The sequence below is a fragment of the Biomphalaria glabrata genome, chromosome 7 (assembly GCF_947242115.1).
Source record: "Biomphalaria glabrata chromosome 7, xgBioGlab47.1, whole genome shotgun sequence".
Lineage (NCBI taxonomy): Eukaryota > Metazoa > Mollusca > Gastropoda > Planorbidae > Biomphalaria > Biomphalaria glabrata.
The window spans coordinates 36,142,447-36,155,156 of NC_074717.1; the positions used below are offsets into that span (position 1 = coordinate 36,142,447).

Below are 12,710 nucleotides of genomic sequence, written 5' to 3' on the forward strand. Positions count from 1 at the left end.
TTTAGATATCACACACACATTACAAACTGACCATTGCATTGAGTCCAAGGATTGGCCAAAAATTTAGTGTACTTAATGACCTAATGTATTCTATTAGGTGGCTAATTACCATATTTTCGCGCATTATCTCCGCGTTCGCATATAACCCGCTCACACGTATAGGGGCCAACCCCGCACACATTACAAAAAAAGCAGAAATAAATTCGTACAACCCGCACCTTTATATACCCCGTATTTCAACAAAACCGGTATCGACAAATTAGTATACTTTCTTACTTACATATCCCAAGTGATTACTGGCATATTAAACATTCTCTGCCGCATCGGTACTATTTATTTTCATGAGGTTTATAATGAGATGTTCATAAAGCTTTAAAATAATAATAATAATAATAATAATCTTTATTGTCCGTATGGAAATTTGTCTTACAATTTGTGCATTACATCAAACAAAAAAAATGTACATTACACAACCACACAGCGAACTCTAGGAGGTCTAAAGACCCTCAGGTATGTCCATAGTTTTCGTTATGCTCTGTTTATGAGTTAAAAACATTGTGTAAACCACTTTTTTTTTTTAAATCTTGCATAAACCGTGGCTTATATGAGCGAAAATACAGTATCTAGCCTATTTGATGGTTTATTATTTAACCTGATATTTAGGATACATATTAGGCTCTAAAACGTTTTGAAAACAAGTTTGACATAGAAAGTAAATTTAATTTAAAATTGCACTACAAACATTTTGTTGCTATTTTCTCCAAAAATCTCCAAAAAAAAAAAACCCAACAAAACATTGACCGAAGAGTGTAGAAAGCACAAAGAATAAAAACACATAAATATCACACTTGAATAGGCGTATAGTCGTATTTCAATATTGATAGTTACTTCGTCATTCTTTGATTCCTTTGTAAATTAGCTTTTAAGTTTTTAGTTCATCAACAGCTTAATGGTATTGTTTTCAAGATTATTCCAGACTTCACAAACATATATAAAAGATGAGAAGATATTCTATATTTTATTGTTGTTGATGTTTATACCAAAAAAAAACCTTGATGATTTATCTGAAATATTTATCAGATGAATTATCTCAATTTCATAAGATGATAACTTAAAACAAATGTCAATAGGGGGACCAAGGGGTTGACTGTTACCGAGTTACCAGGATTTTTAACGGTTGTGGTCGAAGAGGTGGAAGACGTTGATGAGGTCGATGTGACATTGGGAACAGTTATGCTGGACTCCGAGGTCAATGACACGTTGGATGCTGTTGTGCTGGACACTGACTCCGTGGTCAATGACACGTTGGATGCTGTTGTGCTGGACACTGGCTCCGAGGTCAATGACACGTTGGATGCTGTTGTGCTGGACACTGACTCCGAGGTCAATGACACGTTGGATGCTGTTGTGCTGGACTCCGAGGTCAATGACACGTTGGATGCTGTTGTGCTGGACACTGGCTCCGAGGTCAATGACACGTTGGATGCTGTTGTGCTGGACACTGACTCCGAGGTCAATGACACGTTGGATGCTGTTGTGCTGGACTCCGAGGTCAATGACACGTTGGATGCTGTTGTGCTGGACACTGACTCCGAGGTCAATGACACGTTGGATGCTGTTGTGCTGGACTGCGAGGTCAATGACACGTTGGATGCTGTTGTGCTGGACACTGACACCGAAGTCACGCTGGACGAAGTCATTCCTGCAGTTGTCAGGTCGGATGATACGGTCTCTTTCAATGTTGTGGCAGCAGTGGTCGAACTTACTTCAGGCGTCGAATTGTCTGAGGTAGAGGAAACGGAAGATGTTAAGGTCATTGCCGTGTCTGTGGTTAGATCGGTAATGTTCGCTGCTGGCGTGGAGGTACCTGATGCGAAATGGAGGCTCATAATTAAACCTAGTAAAAGTGCTGGTTTCAATAGCATTTTCGTGACAGAGGATCTGAAACATATATATATATAGAGAGAAAATATATATTAATTATATTGTGTATTGCATAGATTGTATCGTTATTTATTGTGTTCTAGTATAGAACTAGTTAAAGCTTTTGGCCAGAGATATGAAAATATCTACGAATTACATTTGATATAGAATTTGCTCGTGAAAGTCACCCTCATCTGCCCAAGGATAGCCAGATAATTGACCGGGTGCAAGTATTCCTCTTCCCCATCAGGTTTTTGCTGGTGCGGAAACTGTAAGTACTTTTGGTCTGTTCCAATGGGGAAAAAAAAGGATGCTGTTTTTTTTTAAATGTATTTGTATACAATATTTTGTAGTTGTTAGTTTGGATTTCGGCACATGGATCACCACTTGCCCGCAGGATTGGTAACACATTTAAGAAAGTACGGAAAAGATATAAACTAATGTACTAATTAGATTAGTGCAACTCAGGTGCTGATAAAATTTAAGTAAAGTTCCTCTTTCAGACCTTGTAGTCTATAGGGTAGATAATGTAAAGGTCATCTGATTCTATGGCCTACAGTTAACGAGGGTGTCATGTGGCCAGCACAACGACCAACCGCCTTTACTGGTGCTGAAAATTTACACTAATAAGAGTTATGCTTCATACAATATAAAGTAAAACGATAGAGAGTCAACGAAATGAGCCTGTCTTTTTATAAAGAGTCAACGATAATGGTTTCAAAAACCTCTCAGATACTTACGATCTCTTCGTGTTGTCTGGAACGGCTAAACCAATGTCTCTGAGACAAATGTGTGACAAGATAAAACTTAATGTTAATTTAATGTGTATCAATGTTCAGTTTGTGTGTGTGTGTGTGTGCGTGAGAGAGAGAGAGAGAGAGAGAGAGACGAAGTGAAATTTAAAAAAAAATGTAATTACACTGTACGCAGCGCCTAAAATGTCTTGTAAGTTCAGTCTCTAGTTAATAGACACATTTCACTTTGTCCAGTGAGACTGAGTTTCATTTTCATTCAGGTTTTCATTTTTTCCAAGAATTATTTGAAATGTTTGTCTTCTCAGGTTAAGTGGGGGGGGGGGGAGAAAGACGTTGGGCGCGTGTATGTGTGTGTGTGTGTATGTGTGGGACACGTGACTACATTAAAATTCTTGCACTTGTGGTAATTTCTTACATTGAAACAGAATAGTTTTAGGATACAGGTCACATGACTAGTTTCACCTTACACCCAAACGTCATGCCTTCTTGGTCAGACCTTGTATAACAAAAAGTTAAATTGTTTAGTTGTTTGAAGCCAAGAATTAGACGCATACACAGTGGAACATCGAAAAATTCAAGTTTTGATCCTACCGATTTGTAAGATTCATTTAAATGACGTAATTATTGATCCCTCCTGTAGAACTGAAGTGGAGGAAGACGGTAGTTGAAGGCAGTACAACACGCAAAGCATACATCTAAAAGTAATGTACTATGGAGTTGTTTAGGAATTCATTCATAAGTTGTTGGTGTCTTCTCTACTTGAAATGTACCATTTGTATCTGCATGAAGCGATCTAGGCTCAAATCTGAAAATTACGTCTCTAGCCTCCTAAAGAGAGATTTGAACCCATGACTGTCACAGAGGCTCCACGAAGAGGTGATTCGAAAGGAAACTTCAACTCTGAAAATTGATTTTTAAAAGGAAACAAGGCGCCCACTGCCCCCCTCCATCCTTTCTCCTCATTTCCCTCCTGCCCCCCTGAAGCTTTTCCATGTCCTCCAACTCTTGATGTACCATAAAAGAGATCAAGCAGAAGGACTTTGCAGGGAAGTTTGACTCTATCTCTTGAGATAGCAAGAAATAAAGCAGCTGGATATGAACCAGTTCGAGATATTCCATTCAGCATTATATTTAACACACTGCAATGTCTACTGTTAAAATAAAGTCATTCTCGATGGACAACTAGATGGAGAGAGACGGTGACCAAGAAAGCTATGGACAGTGAAAAAACATTGGCCTCAGCTCTGGAAGAAAACCAGGCCAAACGAAAAATGGCCAGCCCCTCTACCACCAAAGCGAAAGCCACCTAGACCTGCAATATATGTGGACGGGAGTATTTCTCCAAAATAGGGCTCCACAGTCACATGAGGAAGTGTGCGAGATGAACCAGAGCCGTTCTACGACTGAAGGAGGTCGACAAAAAAATGTCTACTTTTAAAATATAATATAGAACGACCAAATTCTTCTTCTTCTGTAACTTCACAATATTTCGCTTAGGCGGGGGGAGTTCAAGGTATAAAGAATGGGCATTTATAAAGGGACTAAAAATATAGGTGTTGAGCCCCGTGTAAGTTTCCAAAGAAAAAAAGTTAATCATCTTTTCCGAATTACTTTATAGTGATTTATAGTTCACTGTTCGATCATACTGATTGTGGAAAGAAATTACGATTCAACATTTAAGTGGTATTAGCCCTGTGCTTTGAAATGTTGAAGCTTAGTCCGATTGGCAAAAGGTGCAGAACTGCACAATAATTATCTAAGTGGACCCCCGTTCAGGTCACAAATATTACTGCCAAGCAATTTCCTGCCTTCTGAACTTTGAAAGAGAAAAAAAGAGACTGATGTACGTATAATTGTATGGTCCCTTCAGTAACCGAAGTCTTGTCCTGACGTTCAGTTTCCATACTCCAAAGTTTCGGGGTCTGATGGTTTTTCAAAAGTGAGTGTTGACCAAATCTGTCATACCTATTACCGTATTTCCGCGCTTATAACTCACGGGTTATAAAGTTTTTTTTTTAAATAAGCGAATGGCAGCTGTGCGGAGTAATCAAAGGTGCGGGGTTTACACAATTTATTTTACTCACTAACATATGGACATACCGGTGTGTCATTGTATCTCCTATAGTTCGCTGTGTGGTTGTGAAATGTACATTTGAAAGCTTCATTCTAAACCCCAAGAAAACAGATAGTACTTATAATAGTACTTTATGTACAGGTAGTTTAAGGCAAGTCCCGCTTAGCAAATGCGGGGTACATAAGAGTGAGGTTTGTACGATCTTGTTTTAACTTATTTTGTGATTTGTGTGTAAGTGTGTGTGAGAGGTAATACGCGTGTGTGGCACGGATATACAGTACTTAACACAACGTATGCTTTTATATCTATATCCTTTGAAGTAAAAACAACAACCTCGCTTTTATTTAATTTTGAATTGGTTTGTATTATTAAAGTTTTTCTTGCACAAAGCTATTTCAAACAACTCTCTAAGATATTATTTGATGGAAACTTACCGCTAGCGTCCAGAAGAACAAGACAAAATAAGATTAGCAAGTCGTTATTGTGGGTTGACCCTGATCAGAACAGAGGTATAGTCAAACACATAAAAGTTTATCAACATCCAGAAAACAGAGGGTAAGAGTACTTGACATTACACGGGCTGCTGCGTCGATGTTAGAAATAATGTAACTCTTTTTTTTCTTCTTTTATGGTCGCTTCACCCTGTACGGTGTAATCCCATCTGACACTTCTCCCTCTTAGTTGGGGGGGGGGGTGGGGCGGTTCTGTTGATATCAAAACCTAGTTGAGTCATTTTGTTTGTTTTATAGGACCGTAAAGGAAGATTTTTTCAATGTCTTACATGGACATATGCTTTGAAAAGAAAGAGAGCCTTATCTAATGGGAAGAAGCGCAAAACATCCCCACCAAATCTCTCTATACTGCAAGATTTAACTCTCTCTTTCTATTTAAGGCAAAGCAAATTTATTTTCACTAATTGATAAACGAGTTGGTAAATTTTTTAAATTGATCCATGTATTGAAATTGATGGTGAATAATTGTGTAAAAGTGGAACTCAATCCGAGAATGGAAAATGGTAGAAAAGAAAAGTGTACACAATTTGTACCAAACAGACAGACAAACTGACCGAGTAAGTTAATATAAGCTTTGTAATGATTATAAAAATTATGAATGATATTATATAGGTATTGGGTACATATCATTGACATTTTACGTCTCAACAGACCTGCGGCTCTTATGACCTCCATCATGTCGCCAGACAATATTCTTGTGGAAGTCCGTCATGTGACATTAGGTGTACACGCCAGCCAGGGAGTCTACTGCTGATAACATGTGCGGATGTCCAGGCACCTTGACTTTTGCAAGAAATTCATCGTCGGGTGATTTGATCTTGCCGCTTTATTTTTGAAGCACGCAAAGAGCAACGGAGTTATTTCTTTTTCTGCTAAAATAAGGTGAACACTGTTTCACTTGGAGGTGTTTCTTTTTCTGCTAAAATTAGGTGAACACTGTTTCACTTGGAGGTGTTTCTTTTTCCGCTAAAATCAGGTGAACACTGTTTCGCTTGGAGGTGTTTTTTTTTCGCTAAAATCAGGAGAACACTGTTTCACTTGGAGGTGTTTCTTTTTCCGCTAAAATTAGGTGAACACTGTTTCATGGAGGTGTTGTTTTTTTCGCTAAAATCAGGTGAACACTGTTTCACTACTTCATTGCAGAGGCTCGATAGACTACAGCTTTAGCAAAATACATAACAAAACTTTAGCCAAAGAACATTTTGCATCAATCAAATCGTGACGCTTAAGTCATTGTAATGACAGTAGAATGTATATGTTAAACTAAATTGGCGATATTCGTAGCGTGATTAAGTGTAATCTAGATTGTCACAATTTTTTTTTATTCTTACATAGCTATAAAAACTTTAAAAAAAAAAAACAAACAACATTTTTTATATTAGTGCAATAATTTATTAATTAATATTTTCCACGTATTTCTGATGTGTCCCTAATGTTAAATGTGCACCATGTCTAAGGTTGAAGGGAGAATCAGGCTTCCAGTCAGGCGGCACATTTATTTTTCCTAGAAATATCCCGATTCAGGTTACGCTGCACGTTATCACCTCTTGCGTCCATTGTTTCGTTTGGCTGTACGGAAAAGGAAAAGTAAAAACGCAAGACATTTGCATCAACCGCCCCTCCCACGGTACCAACCACCATTCTTTCATATAACTCTTACCAATGGTTGAATTTGAGATAGAGTGGGAATTTCGGTGAATAGAATAGTTATATTTGTATATGTATACTTATATTTTTTTTTAATAATATAAGATATATAGTATATAATATATAATATTGTTACGATCTCTCCTAATCAGGCCTTCGGTAAACACTGCTAAACACACAACAACACATCAAGAACTTGACGACAAGACTCCAAATAATTTGGTGCTTTAATAATGGTCAATTAAAACAGCCAATAGGACACAAATGGCAATACATCAACACTAAAAATGCTCTACTGTACATCACCGTACTAAACTAATAAACTCTACTGTCTCTATCTCTTCCTGGATTCTTACATTCACTTCAGGATTCCACCAGGACCGACTTCATGGCAAACTAACAGTCCCGGTCAACTCGCTGTCCTGTCTTGAACTGCACTGCCTTACACACACTGTGTCTCTGGTCCACGCAGGCTTATGATCAGATGACCACAACCCGGGTCCTATTCACGTGCAAAGTTCATGCCAGTACTGTCCCTTGCCCTTCGATATAGCGCGCTAAACTGTATTACTGGCCTGTGTCACATATGTCAGCTGATCACACACAGTTAACCCTATTGCGTCTCGAATAGGGTTACAACAATATAATAAAACTATTTCCAGATGTATTAAAATCAGACTGATGCGCTTCTTGGTCATGGCCATATTCTTGTATTCCTGGGAATCTTGGACCCTAACTGCAAAACTAGAGAGAAGGATCCTTGCAATAGAATTGAGATTCTAAAAAAAGTATACTAGGTTTCACCAACATAGACAGCTTTACACAGGAGGAAATTCGAAACAGAATCACAATGGCACTTGGGTCTCACGATGACCTGTCAAAAAGAAATGCAAACCAAAACTTTATGGCCATATCACAAAGATCCACAGGATTCACTAAGACCTTTATTCAGGAAAAAGTATTGTGAAATAGAAGGGGCAGCAAGAAAGCTGTCACTGACAATGTCCTGAAGCCTCATCCCACCTGGTGTCGACTGCTCTAAGGTCCTCCATGAAAGTGTGGCGCCAAGTTATACGCGGACGTCCCTGTTTGCGATTTCCTCGTATTCACCTCCATGTCATCGCAAACCTCAAGTGACGATCGGTAAAAACCTCATTAAGTGGTCGAGTACCATTTCGATATAGGATTTCTTTGTTTGAGACATGATCTTTGTAACTGACTCCTAAAATCCGTACTACCGTAGTAGCCATTTGTTTCTTGTGCCACATTCAGTCGTTTCTCAATTTTGGCTGATGGCTTTCATTTCTTATTTGCATGTGTTGTTTTTGGGATGACCATTGTGTTAAGAAAGTGTATTTGTGTCTTAAGTCCAATAGCTTGGCTTGTCTAAATAGGACGCAGCCTTTTCAAATGCTCCCTGACTTTCCTATTCTGCACGCTAGGTCATGGTGGGCCTCCCCATCGCTTGTTATGATGCTGCCAAGGACTATGAACGTATTCATCTTTCCACGCTCTGACCTACCAAGTCACTAAGACAAAGTCCAAGTCCGTCATTCACGCCAAGGCGTGAACAAAATCGAAAGCGATGAGAAGAATATAAAAGAATGGACGGAATGGCCTTTCATTGAAAGTCAAGGCAAAAGACAGAGAGGAATGGAGAAAGACGGTTGAGAGATCATGTGTAGTGCCCCAAAGTTTCAACAGATTAAGGGATACGTGAAGATACGTGCAGATGGAGGCAATTTTCTACAGACCCATGGGCGCGGCGGCTGAGTGGTTAAGCTCTTGGCTTCCAAACCCGGGGTCCTCGGTTCGAATCTCGGCGAAGACTTGGAATTTTGAATTTCGGGATTTTTAGGGTCCACCCAACTCTAATGGGTTCCTGACTTTAGTTCGGGAAAGTAAAGGCGGTTGGTCGTTGTGCTGACCACATGACACTCTGCTCGTTAACCGTTAATCAAAGAAACAGATGACCTTAACATCATCTGCCCTAAAGATTGCAAGTTCTGAAGGGGGAACTTTTTTACTTTTAAGATACGAGATAAATAAAACTATATCTCTATACAATATACACAGATATTCATAGACCTGCAGGTATGTATCTAAATTAATGAAACTAGATATCTGTATAGACATTTAAACACTTTAATTACTATAGAAGACGTTTGATAACTTTTTGTTTCAAGTGCATGCATTTATTTATTTATTTCAATCCATCAAGTTTGAGCTTACAACAGGATGAGATCCAAAAAGTCAAGACACGCCCCAACTATTTTGGTAACTCTGTAACCTAAGCGTCTTGGCGTAAAGCAATACCAGTTAAAACCACCTTCTCTTGTTACTTAGTACACAGACACGAGGACAATCAGGAAAACAAAGGTCATTTAAATGTCACACAGGCCAATTATAAATCTAGTGTCGATAATTTAAACAAAATTCTTAACGAAACAGAGGCAAGTATATGTCACAAGAAGTCTTGCAAATTATTAATTATACTAATTCTTATTTCAACCATTGATTTAAAGGAGTGAAGTCTTCGTGTAATATTTACCTTCAATATATCTCAATAAAAAAACAAGGTAACAAAGTTTGTGTGGAAACACAAACTCAGAATCGGACCCCCCGAGTTAAAAAGCTTTCAATATTTCCACCAAGAATATCAGAAGCTAGGAAATAAAAACTATCGACAACCACGATGCTATGTCCGTCAGTACAAAAAGAAGACTCGTGTAAATATTTAAAGTTCTGTTGATATTATTCTATTGTTAGGCTTACTGACGACTTGATACCACGTAATATGGAGATACGAGCCTATATTAATCTGATTGTTATTACATTGTTAATATTCATATGTATCCAATGAATTGATGAATGAGAAGATTTAGTTCAATGTGAACCTGTCTTATCGGATGTTATTGAATTGTAGATTTGATCGTTTTCTTAAGGGTCAATGTCTAGTTCGATACCTCAAGGATGTAACGTTTCCCTATGGTTGAAGCTCCTTGTTTTTTCTTTGAAATAGTAATACCACATCAAATGTGCATAATATGAAAGACTGCTTATTCATTGATGTTTTAAATTACGTATATACATTCTAAATACATTCTTTCATTTTTAAAACAAGTAAAAAAATTGATTTAAAATGTAAGCATTTTGAATAACAGAACACACTTCATTTAGTAATAGTAATATTTGTTAAAAAAATTCTGAAACATATAATTTGTATATATATATATATATATATATATATATATATATATATATATATATATATATATTATACAGGGCCGCCGCTACCTATTGTGCAATGTGTGCATTGCACGTAGGCGGCCGAATCTAGGGGGCGGCCAAATCATTATTCCAATTTAAACTTTTGTTGTTTAATTTTTTGGTTTAAAAAACAGAAATTGCTTGAACATTTTAATATTTTAAATAAATTCTAATTATTCTAATTATTCCATTATCCTTTGATAACTTAAAAAAAAGATATTCATTCATAAGAAGTTATTTTGGAAACTTTAACAAAATAAAATAGTGGCGCGCGAGGAATTCCCAGGGATTTTCCCATAGGTGCCTACACAATTCTGGCCTTAAATTTTCGCGGGTTGTTTGTAAATAACTAAATTTTTTTTTTATAATTATGACTAATTTTTTTTTCTTTTTCTTGACATTCTTTAAAACCAACAAACTCACGGACCTCACTATGGTAGCCTACATAGCTCCCCAGATTCTAAGAGGGCCCTGATGACAATTTTGCCACCCAGAAATGTTTGAGTAACACTGCCTTATTTTGTATTAAACTCAAGAAAAATATTCAGCGCTGGGTTGCGTCATTTTGTATCAGTGGTGTATGGATCAATGTGTAGGCACCTTTGCGTATGTCCGCGTATGTTAGATGATTGTGCACATCTTTCCAAAATACAATCGCCATAATTATTAGGAAACTTTACGGAACGTTGAAAAAATTTCACCGTAAAAGGATTTGGTATTTTGAGTCTTTCTTTTTTATTGGGGTTATTCTTAACCTTACAATAACACACAAGACAAACAAGTTAACAGTCTACGTCCAGATTATAGAACAGTGTTGAGCAGGCAAGTTTATAGACGAATTGTATATAGATCATGATCATTTACACTGTTTAATACAATATACCCGCCGCAGCTCCTCAATTAAAAATTCATCTTTGCAAATATAGGAGCATAAGCGAATAGTCAAAAATAGTTCAGTTCTTAATACAATGAACAAAGATTTCATATTTTCAAATACACGTACATCTGAAACTGTTCATAGTGCATGGTTCATAGTTGTACTTTTGGGATAGAACAACGGGGCGAATATGAAAGAAAAAAAAATGGAATGATCAACAAAAATGGATTGAGATTGATATACACATTTTGTACAGTTTTCAGCTCATTCTTATTAATAATTTCTTTTCATTAAAAAAAATGGTTGGGGGTGGGGTGGTATTTTAAAATTTCGCACGCAGGCGGCCACATCAATATTTAGTTTCTAGATAACACTCATGTTTAGTATGTTTTTTTTTTTTAAGTTTATTTAAACTCTGTCTGTCTGGTAAAAAAGCTTGTACGCGTTTTGTCTCCCACACCCAATCTCACATTAAGCTTTAAGCTGAAATTTTGAACAATCATTATAAAAAAGTTAACCAATTATTTAATTAACTATTGCTAATTAACAATTTTGTGTTGTTATCTTGGACAAAGGGAAGAAATCGTACATGATAGACATAATGTTATATGTTGAGTTAGACCCCTTGAGCACAGAGTGAACATTTTTATGCTTTAAATTATTGAGTTAACTATTGTTCACTAACAATTTTGTTTTGATATCTTGGACAAAGGGAAGAAATCATAATTGTCAGGCATTATGTTTTATGTTGAGTTATACCCCTTGAGAACAGAGTGAAAATGTGTATGCTTCAAAAAAAAAGATCACTTAGTCAATCATACTGCGAAGCCGGATTTTCTATTAAGAAGGCACCTTATTGAAAAGTGGTTTTAATTGAGAGGTTTTTTAAGAAAGAAATGATAAAGTTTTGTTTCAAATATTGTTTTCAATGCCCTGTGTGACCCACAAGGTTCTTCTATAGAAGTGTCACTTACGCGATTTTCGTTGAATACGGACTTCCTGTCTGGAAAGGCTATTACTGTTTTAGAGCTATCTGTCTGTCTGTCCGTCAATAACGGTTGCATCTTCAATTTTTGTGTGTGTACAAAGTGTGTTAATTATATTCCAATTATTTATCATTATAAATTATAAATAAATTATAATTGCTTAGGCTATGACCTACTCCTTTGGCTTTCCGTGAATGCAAGATTCGACTACAAGATGGCCACACTTTGTCATCAGAAGGGGCGAATTAGGTGTCAAGTTCTTTCCGGGCATCGCTATACAATGCGGCCCACAAATCAAATGCCATATGATGGGCATCCAATCATGCCTGTCCTTAAAAGCATTGCGTAAAGTTTAATAGTGTATCGAAAGTATTTTGCTATATGAATAATGTATTAAATGATTTTGAAACTATCTGATCAGCTCTGTTACTAAATGAATAAAGTATAACACTTGGAATGGTGAATCTCTTATTATCAAAACATTTCTGCTACCATTTGCATTAAGATATACATGTACTTGACATTCAAATTTATGGCATTCAACTTATGGATGGATTGGTCACACCCTTATGAAAGATACTAAAAACTGAGCTAGGCAGGCCTTAGAGTGAAACCCCCAGGGAACAAGACGCAGAGGAAGACCAAAAAGAACATAGCGACGCAATG

The 12,710-nt window shown here is 37.0% G+C and overlaps 1 protein-coding gene across 4 annotated transcripts; it reads right to left on the minus strand.

Moving 5' to 3' along the window:
- Positions 1–384: 384 nt before the first annotated feature.
- On the minus strand, positions 385–5,368 carry LOC129927268 (mucin-21-like). 4 transcript variants are annotated; one of them, XM_056035541.1, is made up of 3 exons: positions 5,187–5,368; positions 1,597–1,941; positions 385–1,551 (listed from the first exon to the last, which is right to left on the minus strand). In XM_056035541.1, the coding sequence occupies exons 2-3, from the start codon at positions 1,923–1,925 to the stop codon at positions 1,086–1,088; spliced, it is 795 nt and encodes a 264-aa protein (XP_055891516.1). In that variant the 5' UTR covers positions 1,926–1,941; positions 5,187–5,368; the 3' UTR covers positions 385–1,085. The 4 variants fall into 4 exon arrangements, with proteins under 4 accessions (XP_055891516.1, XP_055891513.1, XP_055891515.1 ...); XM_056035538.1 differs by having other exon boundaries at positions 385–1,941; positions 5,187–5,367; XM_056035540.1 differs by lacking the exon at positions 5,187–5,368 and adding an exon at positions 2,843–2,961 and having other exon boundaries at positions 385–1,941.
- Between the last annotated feature and the right edge of the window lie 7,342 nt (positions 5,369–12,710).